The sequence below is a fragment of the Beta vulgaris genome, chromosome 3 (assembly GCF_026745355.1).
Source record: "Beta vulgaris subsp. vulgaris cultivar EL10 chromosome 3, EL10.2, whole genome shotgun sequence".
Lineage (NCBI taxonomy): Eukaryota > Viridiplantae > Streptophyta > Magnoliopsida > Caryophyllales > Amaranthaceae > Beta > Beta vulgaris.
This window is the reverse complement of record NC_079204.1, coordinates 1,064,577-1,084,161: the sequence shown is the minus strand read 5'-3', so window position 1 is coordinate 1,084,161 and position 19,585 is coordinate 1,064,577. Positions and strand designations below refer to the sequence as shown.

At 33.8% G+C, this 19,585-nt stretch overlaps 2 protein-coding genes across 3 annotated transcripts; both read left to right on the top strand.

The window, feature by feature from the left end:
• The first annotated feature begins 644 nt into the window (after nt 1-644).
• On the top strand, nt 645-6,680 carry LOC104887931 (hypothetical protein). Its single transcript, XM_010672719.4, has 5 exons — nt 645-986; nt 3,486-3,658; nt 4,747-4,948; nt 6,105-6,211; nt 6,300-6,680. Exons 1-5 carry the CDS (start codon nt 903-905, stop codon nt 6,379-6,381), a joined length of 648 nt encoding a protein of 215 aa, XP_010671021.2. The 5' UTR covers nt 645-902; the 3' UTR covers nt 6,382-6,680.
• A 3,860-nt stretch (nt 6,681-10,540) lies between these two features.
• LOC104887929 (putative E3 ubiquitin-protein ligase XBAT35) lies at nt 10,541-15,975 on the top strand. 2 transcript variants are annotated; one of them, XM_010672717.4, is made up of 10 exons: nt 10,542-10,887; nt 11,333-11,447; nt 11,940-12,020; nt 12,283-12,371; nt 12,495-12,586; nt 12,801-12,882; nt 13,560-13,662; nt 13,748-13,795; nt 14,505-14,590; nt 15,012-15,975. In XM_010672717.4, exons 1-10 carry the CDS (start codon nt 10,786-10,788, stop codon nt 15,678-15,680), a joined length of 1,467 nt encoding a protein of 488 aa, XP_010671019.2. In that variant the 5' UTR covers nt 10,542-10,785; the 3' UTR covers nt 15,681-15,975. The 2 variants fall into 2 exon arrangements, with proteins under 2 accessions (XP_010671020.2, XP_010671019.2); XM_010672718.4 differs by lacking the exon at nt 13,748-13,795 and having other exon boundaries at nt 10,541-10,887.
• The last annotated feature ends 3,610 nt before the right edge of the window (nt 15,976-19,585 follow it).

Below are 19,585 nucleotides of genomic sequence, written 5' to 3'. Positions count from 1 at the left end.
TGATTTTCCACTAGTGCTTTATAAAATCAAAACAGTATTAGATATATTAGTAGTCAAAGTTATGTATAGGCAAATATATAAATAGTAAATTTTTTTTGTTAAATTAATTATCATAAGAGATAATTAATAATTTTTTTAAAGGACGAATTTTAATGATTATTACTTCATAATAAATTTTGAGGGGTAATATTTACGTTAGGGGTAATATTTATGTTATTAATGATCAATTTTTTTTTGTCTAATAAGGTCAAATAAGTTTCAATTAGGTCCAATAAGGTCTAATAAGTTTCAATCAGGGTCAATAAGGTCTAATAAGTTTCAATCAGGGCCAATAAGGTCTAATAAGTTTCAATCAGGGCCAATAAGGTCTAATAAGTTTCAATCAGGTCCAATAAGGTCTAATGAGTTTCAATCAGGGCGAATAAGGTCTAATAAGTTTCAATAAGGTCAATAAGTTGCAATAAGGTCCAAAAAGTTCCAATCATGTTCAATCAGGTACAATAAGTTAAATCAGGTCCAATCAAGTTTAATAAGTTTCAATAAGTTCCGTTCAGATCCAATAAATTCAATTTAAATAAGGTCCAATAAATTCAGTACCAATAAGTTGAAGAGAACGCACCCTAAGATATGACTGATCGCCAATTTTCTCTCTTTACGGGTCACCTTTAATACAAGTAACGATCTTGAGTTCTTGACTAATAATGGCCGAATAAGCTTCTACTATTTTCCTCAGTATAGTAGTATTAGTATATCCTGCCTTTGTCGCTTCATTTAACAGTTCCTCCTGCTGAACTCTTGAACAAGTACCATAGCGCATAGGGTTTAGCTTCTGTATTTTCTAAGTAGTGGGTGAAGAACATTTGCACTAAAAAAATCGAAGATCAAATCTCAATTTCGATTAGATGAAGTGGGCTAGTTTCTTCGTGCCCATTAAATACCAATATGCTCGAACCAAGTTGGTTTACTCTGCTAGTCTTTGTCTTCAGGTAATCACTAATTACCTTCATTTATAATCATATAATTTTTCTGCTTTCACTTGTTTTTCTCTTTATATCCATCAAATTTTCAATCTTTTTTTTTCTGGGTTCATGTAATTATTTGAGATTATTTCAGTTTTACATCAGGGTTGCTACAATTAGAAGAATTTAGTTTGTGGGTTATGCCCCAAATGTGCTATGAAGTAGATTATAAGTTTTTGTGATACATTAGTACCATTGTAGGAAATTATGCTTGGTATGCTTCATTAAGGCTCCGTTTGGTTCGTCGGAAAACATTTTTGATGTAAAACCATTTAATGAAGTTTCTTGTATGCAAACCTGCAAAGTGAGGGAGGGAAGGAAGAATGTAGAGTATGGGGGAGGAAGGAGAAGAATAGGGAGGAAAATGTGTTTTCGCCTTCCTTTGAAAAGGAAAGTGTTCTCCATTACTGGGAAACTATTTTCTAGTAATTGGAAAATTGTTTTCCACTTTTTACTAACCAAACAAAGGAAAATGGGAAAACCACTTTTTAGGAAAAGGTTTTACAACCAACCAAACACAGTCTAAACTTCTGCAATGCATCACCTTCTTTTCAGTGTTTGATAGCATGTAGGAGTATTATGTTCTTTACAAAGTGTGGGTAGTTGGAGATATTATGATGGTACTAGGTTACTATGTTACTCATATTTAGTGTGTGTGTGGCCAAGAGTTGTGCTTGGCCGATGGCCAAGTTATGGAATGTTTGCGTGTTTTTTATCCAAAATGAAGTGTTTAGGGTCCAATGTTCGTGCTTGTGTTAGAGATATTTGAGTATACTACTTGCCTACTTGGTTACTTGAAGTAAAATGAAGAGTATTAAGTAGAATAGCTCAATTCTAGCAACTGAAAGATAATGGCCAAGTTCAGCTCACATGCTTGGTCATTTTTTCCAAGAAAAGTTCACCAAACAGACTGTCCGAGAATATCATTGATATGCTTGTGGGATCAAATATATTTTGGCCCATTGATATTCAACAGTGTGCACAAATTATGGAAGATTCTCTTTACTCTTCAATGAAATTCAAAGAAGTTCTGCGTTGGTGCATCAAATTCTGTTTAATGCTCAAGGTGGTTATTTAATCTCCTTGACTTAGTTAAATACTCAAATATAGAGTATATTTCACTTTTCAGGTGTTAGTTAACAATGTTGATGTCTGAATCCCTCTTTAGATTTTGTATAGCAACCCTTTTACAGGAAGAGGAGTTGGGGGGGGGGGGAGTTGTGTATGTATAAAGAGTTGAATTAGGAAAAAGAAGTAAAGGTTTAGAGCCTACTTTCCTTCAAGTACAATGATAAGTTTAGTACAAGATATCAAGTCCTTGGTATTCCAGGGAGAAAACTAAAGTTCTGCCCTGTAGATTTTTGACTTTTGAGGAGCTCTGATGTGGATTCTTGATTTTTGCCTACATATAAGCTTAATCTTGCTCCCTTATTTCGTGATATTTTCTGACTTTGAACTATAGAGCTGTAATTTAGAGAATAAGTGACTGTTATATGTAGTAGAACTTTGTGTTTTCTCCATTTTGGTTTGTTAAATGATGATTCTGTGTTGAGGATCCACACCAAGGATGAGATGTGGGAACTAATGGGTATCAAGGCATCTTGAGAGCAAAAATATATGCCAAATTGAACTTTGATTCTATCAATCATACTCTGATTGACATACGTTCTAGGTCATATGGTGAGATGTATCTAGTAGATTGGGTTCCTCTGCTGAATTTTGGAAAATGAAATTTGTTGGGTCTTGAGGGATTAGAGAAACATTGGTGAAATTTTCCTATGTGGTGATAGCCAAATTCTAGGATATTCCATATGTGAAAGAAGTCAGTATGCTCACTTCAGAGAGCAGTTTAAAACGTCAGCTCGATCTTGATTGAACCAACCTCTCCATTTTTGAAGGAAACTAAAATACTTTCATTTTCTTTAAGCATCTCTCTTGTACTGGCTGCAAGGCAACACAGAGGGACGGAAGACAAGATCGATAAAGGGAGAAAATAATTAATAAGACAAGGCAGAATGCTTATTAATTATTCATTTTGGTGCCATTACATTTGAAACTAATTCATCAATTTAAGGAACCACAAGATCTTGCTTTTAGTTATTTGAATGACGCATGTTGTTCTTTGGCTTTAGATATTGTCGTACTGGCACTTGAAATCGCTTTATGGTTAGCATTTAAATGTATTTAGTTGATCATACCAGTAGATGGTAAATAAATCCTTTGACATGCTATTCTGTGGCAAAATTTTATAAAATTGAATATGTAAGGTTACCTGAGTGTCTGTGATGTAGCATGTCCAATACTAGAAACTTGAAAGATTTCAATAAATTTGTAGGTTCTTCTCAAATCCCATTCCCTTCTAAAACGGTTTTGCACGCAGGAGATTTTTCTCAACTTATTATATTAACATGAATTATGTACCATCTTATGTGTAAGGTTTTCTGATATAACTCCATCGTGATGCAGAAACGCCATGCTGGTGAAATATCACGAGGCGATGTTCTGCTTACCTGCTGGAAAACCTTTTCCAAGGGAAAAATGACTTATTTGTACAGGAGTGAGGGTCAAGAGATGGCACCAACTATTCCTGGGAAACATGAGACTCTTCTTATACGTCACTTGCCTTCTCCAGATGCTGAGTAATTCTTCTTCCACATCCTATGTTAGTATCTCTGTTTCCTCTGTAATAAACTTTGTGCTTAATGCCAATGGATCAAAACTGGAGATTTTTCCAATCAATAAAGATATGTATTTGTGACAAATTAGATACTTCATTCATGACAGTGAATTGACTCCAATTTTTTTTATAGAAACATGTACGTAGGACTTAAGGACCAGCTGTAGCAGAAGTAGTGATATTGAATAATTCCATCTAAATGTTGTGCACTTTTAAACTCTATCTGGCTTATAGGAGAGAAGATAGGGTTACCAGTTATCTTCACTCTGCTGATTGCTTCATCCTTATGTTTCTTTATAGACTGCTCCTTTTACCAAGATGAGTGGTCAAATGTGCTGATTTTTTTTTTTTTTTTTTGACATGATCCTGTGGTGGAGTATTCCCATGAAATTGAAGGAGCATTCTCTTCATACATGCAGGTTCTAGTTGACCTTGACCAAAAAGTAAGAATAGGTTATAGTGAGGAACCATGGATTTTACTATTTTATTTTCTTGGCAGGAGCTTACTATTCAGAGTATGTCTTTGGTGTATAGAGAGCAAATTGCGGTGGTGATATAGACGGGATCCAATCCTTGGTCTTTGGGACCACAACCACAAGACCTTAGAAACTATGCTAGATTGCTAGTTGGCTTCCACACTACTAAGAATATGTAATCCTTGTCTAATTCTCAAAAGTCAAAACCTTAAGATACCATACCATACCTTTCTAGTACTTCAGTAGGGAATTAGATGTAGACATTCTTACTTGCATAATTTGCAAACATAAACCTTGATACGAAAGGCTTCTTATTGACTTATTGTTTGACAGAGGATAAGTACATCTAAATAACAAGTTACTGAAACTTTTTTTTTTTAAATTTATTGTAGTCAGTTAACAGCTAGGTTAAAAGAAATTATGATGGGTATTTCCAGAACTGTGGAGAAAGAAGAAAAAAGAAAAAGATCCTTGCAGCTGGACTTGTTTTAAGTACTTTTGTGCTTGAAATTGACTGCTTGAGGACTTGTTGCTTTGATATTTTCATAGATTGAATGCATCCATTGTCTAACAGGTTCAGACTACAAATTAACCAAGTTTCTGTTGGCGATGTGGTCCTCTTGAAGAACCCGTTGGATTCAGATAAGTTTTTAGTGAGGAGGTTGGCTGCTTTAGGAGGATATGAAATGGCATCCACTGATGAGAAAGATAAGCCTTTTGTCCTTGATGATTATCACTGTTGGGTTCTTTCGGACAACAAAAAGTTGAAGATAGAGGTATGTTCTGATCTTCTAAAACATAACATTTTTACTGATTGGCTAATGAATAGAGCTTCTATGGTACTTGCAGAAGTTGCTATTCTGTCATGTCCTGCTCAAAAGAGATACCCCCTTAGAAAATAGCAGCTTATGTGAGAGCATATTTAAAATCTTGGGCAGCAAAATTCTGTTTGCTTTAAATTTTCACTCGTTGAAAGCTTTTTGTGCCTAGTTGGGATCGGTTCTTGTTCTCGTTGCAATTCCATGGTATAGTTCTTTCTGTTGGCATTTCAGCGTGCCAGATGCTTAAACATTGAAATGGGGCTTGTATTCTAGCAGTTTGTTGTATGGTGGAGTATATATGAATTAACACTTTCTGTTACCGAAATTTCAAAACATCAAGAAATGATTGTATTTATGTAATTCCATGCTAGTATAGATTTGCTTTCAAGAATGATATTTTTGGGAAATCTATAGTTGTTACTTGTATATCATCCAACCTTCTCCCCCTCCCCCCAACACACTGCTCAAAAACACCTGTGCAATTGAACTTCTTAATACTGAATAAGCCGAAGTGCAGTACACCTTTATATTGATATCAGAACCCGTAAAAAATTGGGCCGAAACATGAGACACACCTAAGAAGATCCTACCGTTTAAAAGAATGACCGTATTATGAAATGTAATGACTAAGGAGACTATAGTAAATATTCTGTTGCACCCAAGCTTTACAATTTTTTTGTTTTGACCGGAGATCCAAGCATATCATCAGTTAAAGCTAATAAATTTTAGATAGCTCCTCTTTGCAGTTGTCTGATCTTTAAGAACCCACAAGCATGAAAATGTATTCTAATCTTGCTTGATGTGTGACTCATCCGAATTTTTTGTTGATGATTGCTCACTTGTGTCCTCATGTCCTTGCTAGTTGATATCATATAGTTTTATTTCTTCCTTCGTGTCAAACACATCTGAGGATAAACGAGTGTTTATCAAGCATTTACATGTTGAACTCAATGTCTCTGATTAGCATAATCTCTGCGAACCCTGATACAACCCCGGGTTTCATGTCTTGTTTAGCCTCTACTCGTTCGCCTTCTTTCTTGCTCTTGCATTATTGATTATTACTGTATTAGTAGTAACTCGGATGTTTTACCATGCATTTTGACATTTCCAGGAAGCGTACGATAGCCGTACATTTGGTCCCGTCTCCATCATGGATATAATGGGTAGAGTTATTTATAGGTTCCAATCGATGAAAGATCATGGACTTGTAGAAAACAGGTGAACTACATTTTTCTCATGAATACTTATCTATCTACTCTAGCAATAGCAAAATTTAAATGACTATTTGATTTTGTTTTTCTTCTAGTAACGTGGATTTGGAGGAGGACTCGGCAGTACTTAACTATGAACTTGAGCTCAATGAGATGCAAAAGATTTCTGAAGCATAAATGTCGTGAAGAAATCGATTGTACTTGTTCGTGCTTTGGAACCTCGAGATATCTACTGATTGTGGTTCTGTACATGCCGCTATCTGATTTCGAGCTAGTCTTGCATAGACCTATATTAATGTCGACCAAAAGCCATCCATGTGACGTAGCGATCCTTTTTTTGATGTGTGTTACACTAATGACTAATCTACCATTATTTAACATAGTAACAAATTTTTTCATATAATCGCCCTTTTTTAGGTTAGATTATTATAATGAAAGTTAGACTTTATAACATGGTAACTTTTTTTTTCCTTACAGTCACCTTTCATAATCTTTAGCCATGTACTATTCTTTTATATCTATTATGTTTAACATAGTCATTTTTTTTCCATAAATTACATGTATTTGCATGATATCCATATTAAATTTAATATGGACCAGGTCTATATAAGTTTTTTACGCTAATTTGTGTCACAACAAGAAAATATCAATGAACCTATGATATACTCTATTGAGTATGCTCCATTAACATATTACTAAGTGATCCGACAATCCTATAATTAATATACTCTCATATTTGTATAAGAATTTGCCTTAAAGTTTGGGAGATTCTAATGTCTGCAAAATCCATACTAGATACTTGATATGATTAGATAATGCTAAGATATGATTTAGTAGCTAACTGATATGATAAGATATTGTAAGGATATGATATAAGATTTCAACTAACAAGCTCCTCCCAAAAAAAAAAAAATTATAATTTTGTAATATTACTTTTGTCATGAAAATTACATAAATGCCATGGTATTGGCATATACCCGATATGAGAATATCATTGCTCCTTGCATGACTCCCTGCTTTGAACTATAGGGGCCAGATTGGCCAAATGGGTTTTTTGATGTATTTTTTTTTGGTATATTTTTGCAATGAATTTTATTGTGTTAAACCTTAGAAAGTTGAGATTATTTGTGTTAATTATTTGGTTTTAATTTTTGAAAAATAAATAAATGAAATAGTACTTCAAATAAGAAAAGAGTATACATGAATACATCAATGACTATAACTGAGCTCAAACTTTTTTTGTACCATGAAAACTTTACGTTCACAATTACTTAGTAAAGTTGGTATCATCCGCAAGGATGCTTTCGATTGGTCATCTCTTGGGATCATTAGTTCATTACTCCCTCTGTATTTTTTTATCTTTTCACTTAGAATCTTGACACTATTCACAATTAGAGAGAATCTTTTAGATTTTTCTCAATATATAAGAAAAAATATGGTCATGTGGGGTCTTGTTTGATTCGTCTCAATGAGTACTTTATTAATATTCAATTATTATAATTTTTACTAATATGTAATGAAAGATATTTAACGTAGAATAAGTGCATTGGCAAACGTGCAAAGTCAAAGTAGGAAAGATAAAAAAATACAGAGGGAGTACTAGTTTCCTCCCCTTATAAATGAAAGAAAAAAACTTTGTAAAGTAGGTAGCTGGTGTTAGTTGATTTACTAATAAGAAAAGAGTATACATCAATGAATAGGATATACTTCCTCCGTTTCTAAATAAGTGCAACACTTCTTGTTTTCACGTTTGCCAATGTATTATTTTAACCATTAATATCTTCAATTATCAATAAGTAAAAATTATAAAAAGTTGATATTTTATTTAGAAACGGAGGAAGTATATAGTATATCGCTCCAAAGACAAATTAAGCTGACGGTCACACGATTAACGTCTACAAAGTCATTCATTGACAGACATCAACTGAAGTTACACTTGTAGAGTTGTAGTTGCAACTGTCCCTGCCTCATTTCATAATTGCAACAAAATATTAGTTGATTATGAAATGAGGCAGATTATATCGTCATTGATTGTTCGTAATATAGTATCTATTAATTACAACAATATATTAGGCCTTGTTTGGTTGACAAAACAAATCATGGGAAGTGCAAGTTTCTAGGAAGTAGAAGTATATGAAGTTGTTTGGTTGGTAAAACCATGAAAATTTGCACTTTCTAGGAAGTTCTACTTCCTCCAAAATGGAGGAAGTTACTTACCTAGGTCCCCCTAGGTAAGTAGAGCTTCCCATAGGAAGTTCCACTTCCCATTATCAACCAAACACAATTTTACACTTCCTAGGAATTTCAAATACATGGAAAAAATAACTTCCTAGGAAGTATGACTTACTATACACAACCAAACAAGGCCTTAGTTGATTATGAAATGAGGCAGATTATATCGTCATTGATTGTTCGTGATATAGTACTCCCTCCGTCTCAAAATATAGTTCTCATTTTCATTTTGGGTGTCCTAAAATATAGTTCCCATTTCCATATTTAGTTTTACATTTTTCCGTAATTTGTCTAGAAAAACCGTGTCCAATCATTTATTTGCTTCTTGAACTTTGTTTTTTCCTTTGTTTGTTCAACCAAAATGTTAGAATTAATGCTCTTTCACCAGTTATTCTCCATTCTCTCTCCTAAAATCATCTTTTCTTATACAAAATTTATTTAAATTAACAAAAAATCTTTACTATCTCTCTTATATCCTACGGAGTACTTGCATAAATTACCGTGAAAAAATGAAAATGGGGACTATATTTTGGGACGGAGGAAGTATCTATTAGAAATTAATATATCTATGCATGGGGTAGATTATTCACTAGAATAGATAATAAAAAATAATCAACTCTACTAAGTTGCACAATTGAAACTAACTATTTATTAATTTCTTTTTTTTATGGGTAAATTACCCATTGAGTATATGAAGTTTTTTCCGTATTTATATTGGAGAAGGTTTAGGTCACTTACATTAAACAACAATATGATGGTAATTGCTCCCTTTGTTTCTAAGTCTTTTTATTTATTGCAATATAAAGACAAAATAGATAAAGTATGTGAAAGTAAGTCCAATTTGTTCATTTAAATAGAAGAGAGAATAGTTGGATACTTTTTACTCAACCACAGAGTTTAGCTCAACCATAGTGTATGTGAAATTTTCTGTAGTTTTCAACCATAGAGTTTATTAAGGGTGAAATTGCGGTGTACGGTTTGGATTTCGGTTAAGTGCAATCAAATTCGAACAATATTTGGATTTCAATTTTTCAATCTAAATCCAAACTAATTAGAGTGTGAGTCTGAATCTATCCAATTTGAATTTTCAAACAATAGATTGGATTTAATAGAGTATCTCGTAACTCAATTAAGAAAACTCTTAGAAAATTTGCTACAACTAAGTTGAGACGAAGATAATAATATTTGAAATTTGATTTCTAAAGAGGAAAAACATGTTAAAATTATAAATTTGACTTTTTTTTTAATTAAGATGAAGGAGGGCTTACTTGAAGAGAATAAGGGGACTTCCTCAAATGAGTTCCATGAGGTTTGATCCCTAAAACTCAGAAATACGAGATGGAAAGTGATGCCACTACTGCACCTCCTCCGAATTCAACAATTTTATGTTCTACTAAATGTCAAATATGAGTTAAGAATTGCAAAAACTAGGAAGCTTCCAATGATCAATAAGCCAAACTATTGAAAAGAATATATATGTCAATGTCACTCTATATATAGAAAGCTTTAACATCTTATGGTGAAAAAGTTGCAACCTAATGTTAGTATGATTTAAAAAATTGTGATAGTAGTCAGATTCACCCATATTGTATGTGAGTAATTGTCTGATATAACCAATGTAAATTAATTATTTCAAGTTTATATAAAGGAATTATATAACTTACTTAGACCAATTCCATTTTACAATCTCTCTCTCGAGTCTTGATCATATAATTCTTATTACTAGCTTCCTTGAAGACTAAATCACTTAATTTACATCAATCAAATTAGATGTACATTGGTCATATCTTACAACTTTGTGCCAAATAATCAGACCATTAAACTCGTAATTTTTTTTAACCAAAGTTCGATGAATTAACATAATCTTAAACCAATCAAGCACCTAATTTTATTCACTATTATAATCAGATTATTTCATCCGTTTCAATATATATTTTCCGAATTTCTACTCTCTCTATAATAAAAAATATTAATAGTTAAAACTATGTATTGATAAACGTGAAGATCTAACCGATGAAGTATTATTTTATTATTAATCATTCAGTTTCAAAACGATTTCTTAACCACCAAGAAACAATACACGGGGTTGAATGTCATTTAAGTCCGCTACAAGTTTTGCTTACAATTCATACACGGAAACGCCCATAAAACAACAAACAAAAAAAACCCTGTAATCTTAAATTTCTCAAGATCAAAAATCAATTCAAATCCTCCAATTTTGCTCTAAAATTTCTTCTATAAAGAGGGGTTTTTTTGTTTTATCTCATTTCACCGTCCAAAAATTAATTGTTGCGTTTGTTTAAAATTATAAATATTTTCTTAGTAACAGTTAATTTTTGGTAAAATCAAATGGGTCAGCAACAATCAAAGGATGAATTGTTGTATCAGCAGGTTGCATATGGTAACATTGAAGGCGTTAAATCTCTTCATAGAGAAGGTGCTGGTCTCGAGGTAATTTTCTCAAAATTCAGTTTTCATGTCAAAAAGAATTTAAATTGCTTCAATTTGTTTCCATTGTTATTTGGGATGATTTTAAAGAAATTTAAGGGTTTTTAAGATATATGGGTGGAGTTGAATTAAGTAAATTTTAGAAATTTATGATTAAAGTTTGAGTCTTGCAGTGCAAATTATAAGTTTATTGTTTAATTTTGTGGGTATTGAAATTTTAGAAGCTTTAGAGAAAGGAAGTGCTGGGTTTTTGAGATTGTGTAGTATGTGCACAAAATTGTTTGATTTTGTGTATTATGTGCACAAAATTGTTTGATTTTGTGTATTGTTGGATGATCATAGGGTTTTACTGAAGTATTGTTAATAAAATGTGATGCATTTTGTCAGCTTGTAGCTCAAAACTGTTGGAAAATGTTCATAGGGTTTTGTTTGATGATTGTGATTGCAGTACTTGGATAGAGAAGGGAAGACTCCATTAATTGCTGCTTGTTTAAATCCAGCACTCTATAATGTTGCTAAAACACTTATAGAGTTGGGTGCCAATGTCAATGCATATCGTCCAGGTACTGAAAGTTGGCTTTCTTGTTGGCATTTGTGGCTGTTTTAGTTTTTCTGCAGCCCTTGCGCTTGTTCCGGATTATTACAATTCCTTCCATATAACAATTGGTTGCGTTTCTCGAAATTTGATGATGTTAAAGTGATCCAAGCTGATCATTTTGTCTGTTTTTAGCAAAATTAGCAGCTTGATAAATCTGATGATTATCTATTTAAAATTCCAGAAGTGAGATTTATACTGATAAATCTTGTGTGTTAGTGATATGAATATGTGACTAGTGCGAAGATCTCCAATATATTGTAATGTAATCTATGTATTCTGCTCTAATGATGGTGGTTTACTTTTCTTATTGATGATTTATAGATGACTATCTATAGTGGACTAGTGGTTGAATGTTCAGTAGAGTATCTTCTGCATTATGAAGTTAAAGGGTTAAATTGTTTTAACAAAATGTCTGCATATTCATCTGGTTTACTTTTCTTATTGATGATGCATTTAGGTCGTAATGGAGGGACACCTTTACATCATGCTGCAAAGCGTGGATTGGAAAACATTGTGAATTTGCTTCTTGCGCATGGAGGTATGTCGATCAAGCCTTTATTTTTTTGAGGAAAAATATGTACATAACTGTAGAGTGAATGAGAGGTTGCTTTTACAGGCATAAATTGAGGAGAATTGTATGCACGAGCTTTGTATTTGTATCTTATGAGTTCCATTCATCTGAACTAGTATATGTATCGCATTTGCATACTCTGCTCGCTCACTCCCTCAGGAACTTACGTTATCTTTTTAAGTCTTATGGTTCTGCGATACTGACTTGTTTTTCTTCCTCAATTCCTCAGCGAATGCTCTATTGATCAATGATGATTGTCAAACGCCTCTAGAAGTTGCTAGGGCAAAAGGCTACAGCAATGTAGTCCGTGCAATTGAGGTAATCTTTCTGCAAATCCCTGCTCTGCAGGTCTCACATGTATTGTTATACATCACAACACGTGATTGAAAATGGTGAGCATTTCATGGCACTAATGCTATGTCTCTGTTTTTATACCTATAGAGTCATATCTGCTTATACTCTGGCTGGTTGCGAGAGCTTTATGGGCCAGGAATTTTGGAAATACTAGCCCCGCAGCTGCTTTCAAGAAAAGTGTGAGTTCAATACCATATTATTTTTCCTCGGGGCAGTTCAGACTGCTGCATGATCAGTTATGTGGCTGAGTAAATAAGAAATTACTACTTATTTTTTGCTTGGAATGGCATGCCATTCTATGCAATCGTGTTAGCAGCTCTTTATATCCTCATGATTAATAAACTCAAATGCAAATCTAATACCTAATTACCTATGCTAAACTATCTGATCTAGGTGGGTGGCTGTTCTTCCTTGTGGTTCTCGTAATCTCAGAAAGCCTTTCAAGTTGGAGCTTGCCGTCTATGTAAATATACAGGTATTTGTCATCATGAATTATTAAAGTTCATCTTCCTACAGGCCATGTTGTGAATTTGTGATGATATTTGCTAGTTTTCTGTCTTTGTATATGGATATTGAATTTCAATGATGTGTTATGGTTGTCGGAATCCGTTTCTGAGAGCTTTAATCAAACTTCATGATATTTGTCTTTGCTCAATGACTTCAATCCATAAGCCTGCATATCTGAAAATCATCAACTTGAAGAATTCTGCTTGTATAAGCCTCTTTTTATTGAATAAAAGCATTTTATCTGGGTTTATATATATTACTGAATCAGCTCTGTGCTTTTTGGCATCTTTGAAATTGATATTATCTGGCTCTGTACTTCTACAACCTTTGACATGCTGTAAGAGAAGTCCTCTTTTTGTTAGCTGTGTATGCACTTCTTACTTCCGACTGGAAACATATTAAACTTGATTTTTGTCATTGTATGCACTTATTACTGGAAATTGTGAATTTGAGTTGGGTCCTTATTCTATGTTCAAGGTGTTTGCAACCTTACCAGAAATTTGATCCATGTAACATTTTTAAGGGTTCAAGATGTAGTATGATTTTCTTGCCATGCAGTATATTATCGAATTCTTTAATTCTGTAATCATGGTCTGTTAATGTTTTTCCACTGACTTATCTCATACACGTTTTTCTCTGTTAAAGGATGCTCAACCTTGTACAACTATAGCTTTGTGGAGGGCCAATATGGAGGAACCGGATTTTAACCTACGTGATCCTGCAGTAATAATTTCTGAAGCATCTAACAGTAATTTCTCTATCCTATTACCTCAGTTCCTCAAAGCAATTATCGTCATTCACAGTCCTTGATATGTTTCTATCTTTGTTGTTAGTTCCAAAGCGTGGAAGGAGGAGAAGTTGTAGGCCTCGACGTGTTAGTCGTAAGTCATCTAAGGATCACTTTTACTTTGAATTGGGTCATAGGATATTTTTTCAGGTGTGTGCTATCTGTTAGTTTTTTTTACTGATAGGTCTAAGCCACACACATAATTTGGCTCTAAGTTTAGCAACATTCCTAGACTCATCCCAGAGCATATATTTATCAGAGAAGTGTAGAAGGAACTGGTCGTAAACAAGTAAACAACTGTACTCAGGCATATATTTGGAGTTGGTTGCCTTGAGTATGATAAATTTTCTCATTTACGTATTCATTTAAGTTTTATCTGCAAAAGTGTCTGTTCGACGTGTGATTTCACTTGTCGATTCTTGAGGTCCTAAAACTTGTGTGTCCGACCCTCCAAAATAGGCATGCTGCACATCACACACTGCAAAATTCACTTGAAGACGGATAAAATTAAGTTTGAGTAGGGCATTCAAGAATCATAATGGCGATTGGCAACCAGGCTTAAGAAACACTTAGCCGATTAGCCGCTGATATCAAAAGTCAAGGGTCATATTTTCGTTTACCAGATGCCTTTTTAGGTTTCAACTCGTACTAACGTGGCTGGGTAGCAAAATTACTAAATCTTTGGAGTTTAATTTTGTGTTGGCTTATAACTTTGGTTTTCTAAACATACTGCTTTGCTGGAATTTTTCATCTCGAGTTCGAAACTAGTTCAAGTGCTCTGAACTTGCTATTACATCTTACAGAGGCACGCATTAAACTTGCCCCACTTAATGTAAGTGACAAGCAACAACTTCAGCAATTCTGTAATGCATGCAAAGGAATTCCACAGGTAAGACCTAAGCATCTGCTACATTAAAGTATTGTTCAATGACTAACTTGTATATCATAATCAAGTGCAGTTTCTCAATCTTTTGACAATGCATAGTACTAGGCATGCTGTATTGTTTACTGCTTCACTTCCCAATAAAAAACAACAAATAGAACAAGAAAAAAGGAGAAAATAAAGTCTCTAGATACACCAACAAAATTAAATTATTGTACTGGCAACTGAATACTGTTAATCTGTCAACTATTTTTATCAAAATAAAAGACAACTTAAAACCTTTTTAAAAGTGTGGCATTCGACTCTTCAGTTGCTTTTGCATTCTCAACATATCTCATCAATGTTTTCGCGAGTTATACATTTGTGTCATGTACACATTTTATCAAGAAAGAAGAGCATTGAGTTAATTCATTCTTGCTTAAATTAGGTGATGCATTCGAATTTTCCCTTCAACAACACCTCTACTCCAGTTCTTCCATCAACTGCCACACCACCTGCTTTAGAAGCACCACCAATAGACAACCCACCTGCTTCTGAAGAAGATCTGGAGTTAGCGATGGCGATAAACGCATCTCTTCAGTCAGCTATGGAAGAGGGTATACACCTTGACCATGTCGAAGCACCCAATGAAGCAAGTTCATCTGCCGTCGTTGCTGGCTCTTTTCCCTTCAACGATCAAATCGATCCTCCTCCTTCAAAGAAAGCAAGTTGCTCGCAACAACTCATTGAGGACGAAGGAGAACCTAGTGCAATAACCAGCACTGACACTCCGACACTGCCTATTCCATCAGCCCCAACTGTCACTGACGACATTCTGCTCGATGGTCCAATTCATTACCCAACTATTGATTTAAGCACGGTGGATGCAGTGGGGGGCCCAATAGTGAACAAAAACCATACTCCTGAAGATGGAAGCAAGATAGTTGAATCTTCATCGTGTGTAATATGCTTCGATGCTCCGGTGGAGGGAGCGTGTGTACCTTGTGGCCACATGGCTGGATGCATGTCGTGTTTGAATGAAATAAAAGCGAAGAAATGGGGATGTCCTGTTTGCCGCACCAATATCGACCAAGTGATTAAGGTGTATGCTGTTTGAGCTTCATGGCATAATTGTTGTAACTCGCGGTATGTTCTATGGGCGAAACGCTAGTTGCTACGTGCTGAAGTGATATGCATGTGATGTTGTTGGGTTGTAACTTATACCTGTAAGATGTTAAACCTTTGCTTCAGTACTGTAAGATGATAGTGAGCTCAAATAATCGATCTTATGAAACCTCCGATGCAGCCATTATCCTTAACTGGAAAAATGTGATTATTAGGGAACTATACTCAAACATGATTGTTTGTAAATTCGTTTCTTTTGTATATAATGTTGTTTTTTGCTAATGAAATACTTGTTGAAAATATCTTGGTACTTTGTGTGTAACAGACTTTTAGTATTGTCTTGTCTGTTTCCGTTTGTGAGTTGAAAATGACTGTTTATAACTTGGAAAATATATCACATTATAAGCGAGTGAAGCTATTTCTATTATTGTCAGTTGGTTTTAAGTACAAATTTGTAAGTGGAACTAACTCTCTTCCTCCTTATTGTGTTGTCCAGATCCATTTTCGGTTTCGTCAAATTTAAATGAACTCTCTTCCTCCTTATTGTGTTGTCCAGACCCATTTTTTATTTCATCAAATTATTCAAATTGAATAAGCACGCTCTATCTTAATTTCAACCAGAATCTTACAAAAAAGGCAGTACTTATTTATTTTTGCCTTCTGTGAAACTGTTTAAATTGCCTGTTTTGTATTAATTTTGGAAGGTAATATATAGTTGCCTTATTTGATCTTTTGAAATAAGGAAATTTTATGTTGCCTTCTTTGTTCTGCATATTGATAAATTTTCCTCTTTGTTTGTATCATTATCTCATTCTCATACACCACAAATAATCTAATTGTAGCTCGGTTTGCTGGTTTTCCTCCAGCTCCTTGGTTTCTACATAAATTTCTTGTATTGTTATTTAGGGAAAGCTAAATGTAATTATAAGAGCTGCATATAAGAAGGTAAAAATGAAAAAAAATAAGCATTAATTGATTATTTATTACATAAATTAATGCAAATTTTTGTCATAAATTTACAACTAATTTCCACCTTAAGCAATATTTTATCTCTATTATATAAGTCAAGGAAGGAGTTGTGGTGTCCCTCTTTGAAATAACTAGAATACCCTCTACTAATTTAAAACAATGTCTTCTTTTATATATATAAAAAAAAATTGAGAATCAATATGACTTGCCATATGATTAAGTAAAAATTGAATATGCAATCACCATTAACAACCTGACAAAATAGATTGACACAAGCAATTAACAAAATTAATTAGAATCTTCAATCAAAAAAGTTAGCGATATATCATGACAACATAATACTTCGTATTTATAAAGTTCAAGCTATATGGTTTATTAACATTTATAATCGTTAAAAAACTATACCAAAGTCATTGATAAAGAATTATTGAATCATCGATCAAATTTTTTAGTGATGGTATTGAACAGTTAAAAATCCATCACCTTCAATTTTAAATTATAATAACATCTACAAAAGAAACTCAATCATTTACATCACTATAAAAATAGTTTTAGATTAAAAAAAAAAACATGTCCATTGGTGTATATATAACTCTTATGAATAAGTGAGTTCATATGAGAATGCATACTTACATGAGAAATGAGAATGAATTTTACACGATATAACTCTTATGAATAAGTGATGTAACTCTAATGAAAAAGTGATGTAACTCCAAAAAATAAATATTAGAAAAAAAAATCGAAATTTTTTTTTTTGGGCTCAAAATTTTTTGGGGAGGTATAATTATAGTGAACAAGTGTTGTAACTCTTATTCAATCGTGTGGTTTAGATTCATTCTCATTTCTCATGTAAAGAGCATTCTCATGTGATCTTACCCTATATAGAGAGAGAGTTACATAAGGTTGTTAACGCACGCATCGCGTGCATATACGACTAGTATCTTATATACTATCCTAAGAGTTGCGTATAGCATAAATCCTTGTAATTAAAATTTAGGGCCAATGACACGAGATTACCGAGTACCGACTATGTAGAATTTGAAACTACAATTGAAAATAAGTTCCGATCCATAAGTTTATTGGAAATTTTATTTTTTGAACTAAAGTTAAGAGTAATTTGGGTAAGCCAAAGTACATTCACAAATGTTTAGATATACCAAGTAAGTGTTGGCCCAATGGTGATGGGGACTGGCTTTGGTAGGACAGATCCGTATTCGAATCCTTGCAACACCCTTGAAAGAGGAATGAAACCTAACCACCTCGAACTTTGCCTCGATCTGGATGTAGCCTAAAGGGTGAACCGGGTGCAAACACCAAAAAAAAAAAACAAATGTTTAGATATAGTGAATATCAAGTGAAGATATACATATCAAGTGATTTGTTTATTGAGTCATTTTTTTTACTTCCTCTGTTTCTTTTTAGATGTCACATTCTCTATTTTAGCAAGTTTTAAAATTAGATGTTACACTTTTATTTTGAGTAATAACTTCTCTCATCTCTCTCATATCACATGTTCACATGAGACCCTTTTGTTTTTGATTCTCTCTATCTCTCTCCTTTCCAAAAATTACCTAGGAGTCCGTGATTTAAAAAGTGTAACATCTAATAAAAAAAAACGGAGGAAGTATATAATTTTCTTTTCCTTTTCATTAAACTGAAGAGATATAAAGGCTCAACTCCAAACTAGGTATCCCCTTGACCAAGGAGAACTTTCATAGTGTTTGAAACACACCTAGGATGGAGGTTCCCCTCAACCTGTTTATTGAGTGTTTCATAGTTGTTAATAATGCAATTTGATTGAGCTAGCGAGTTGTGTCTGTATTTTCCACGCACCTCTTTTAATATAGCTTCAAGAAATCGAACAACCACCACAGTTGTTTAAAGAGTAGGCACGATCATTAAGATCAGTTGGAAACCTAAGCCAAGAAGGTATCTTACGATTATTTTACCTCACAATTATTTTACCTGATTAGTCTGTTTATGAAAAGTACAATACAATGTATCTTACGATTCTACAATTCTCCCTCCAATGCATTTAGTATGCCAAGTAGTATTTGGTCTTGTAATAATATTTATATCTTACAACATTAAGATTGTAGGATCAAACCCTAGTAGAATCACTTTGGGGATGGAATTCTCTCACCTTTTTCCACTTCCAAAGGGATCTCGAATAGGTCTTCGGCTTGACTCTGAGTGAATTGGTGAGAAGGTTTGCTCGGGGAAGGAATAACAAGAAGTTTATAAGGTGCCACACGCTACACACAAGAATGACTTGTTATGCGATCGATTTCACCCTCGCGACAAGAACTATATGGGTAAATTGCGTGGAATTTCTACATCCGAAAGTCTCGCACGCACTCTACTACTGGCCTTTCTTACAATGCATATTGCTCGCAAATCCCAAGTTTGTCTATGAATAACGGACCGGGTCGCAAATTTGCATTCACGACATTGTAAAAATATCCCCAGCCCTCCCCTGCTCGGAAGAGCGAGGGCGTCCTACCTGAAGAGCATGCTATAACAAAAAGATGAGAGGTCGTGATAAGAGTTTCTAAGTGAGGTGAGGAAGCAACCTAATATCTATCGATAAGCAAGAACATACTACAATAAGGCGGAAACTATTAGATCGTTTACAAACCAAAACAATCCTAAACTCATATTATGACCTGATAAACGCTAATCTTACCTATATAGTTGGATCGATAGATTAGTTTAACTCGCAGTTCCCCATACCAAATTTTAAAAAAAAATATGCCAAAAATTGCCAACCATAAGAGTATCTAAATCCACCCAATTAAGGGGGTACTTTAGTAATTACAAAAGGAAACGTCAATCAACAAAAAGAAGTTGGAAGAAGAAAGATACTCCCATACAGAAAGAAACAACATCATTCATGTACACATCTCCAACTTTTACTTAAACTTTCTT

What these genes read in the sequence shown, in the direction of transcription:
- LOC104887931 (XM_010672719.4), top strand. Translation starts at nt 903, where the DNA reads ATGAAGTGGGCTAGTTTCTTCGTGCCCATTAAATACCAATATGCTCGA. An exon ending in TTGCCTTCTCCAGATGCTGA is followed by an intron (nt 3,659 to 4,746) that starts GTAATTCTTCTT and finishes ATTGTCTAACAG; the next exon opens with GTTCAGACTACAAATTAACC. An exon ending in ACAAAAAGTTGAAGATAGAG is followed by an intron (nt 4,949 to 6,104) that starts GTATGTTCTGAT and finishes TGACATTTCCAG; the next exon opens with GAAGCGTACGATAGCCGTAC.
- LOC104887929 (XM_010672717.4), top strand. Translation starts at nt 10,786, where the DNA reads ATGGGTCAGCAACAATCAAAGGATGAATTGTTGTATCAGCAGGTTGCA. An exon ending in GAGAAGGTGCTGGTCTCGAG is followed by an intron (nt 10,888 to 11,332) that starts GTAATTTTCTCA and finishes TTGTGATTGCAG; the next exon opens with TACTTGGATAGAGAAGGGAA. An exon ending in CATGCAAAGGAATTCCACAG is followed by an intron (nt 14,591 to 15,011) that starts GTAAGACCTAAG and finishes TGCTTAAATTAG; the next exon opens with GTGATGCATTCGAATTTTCC.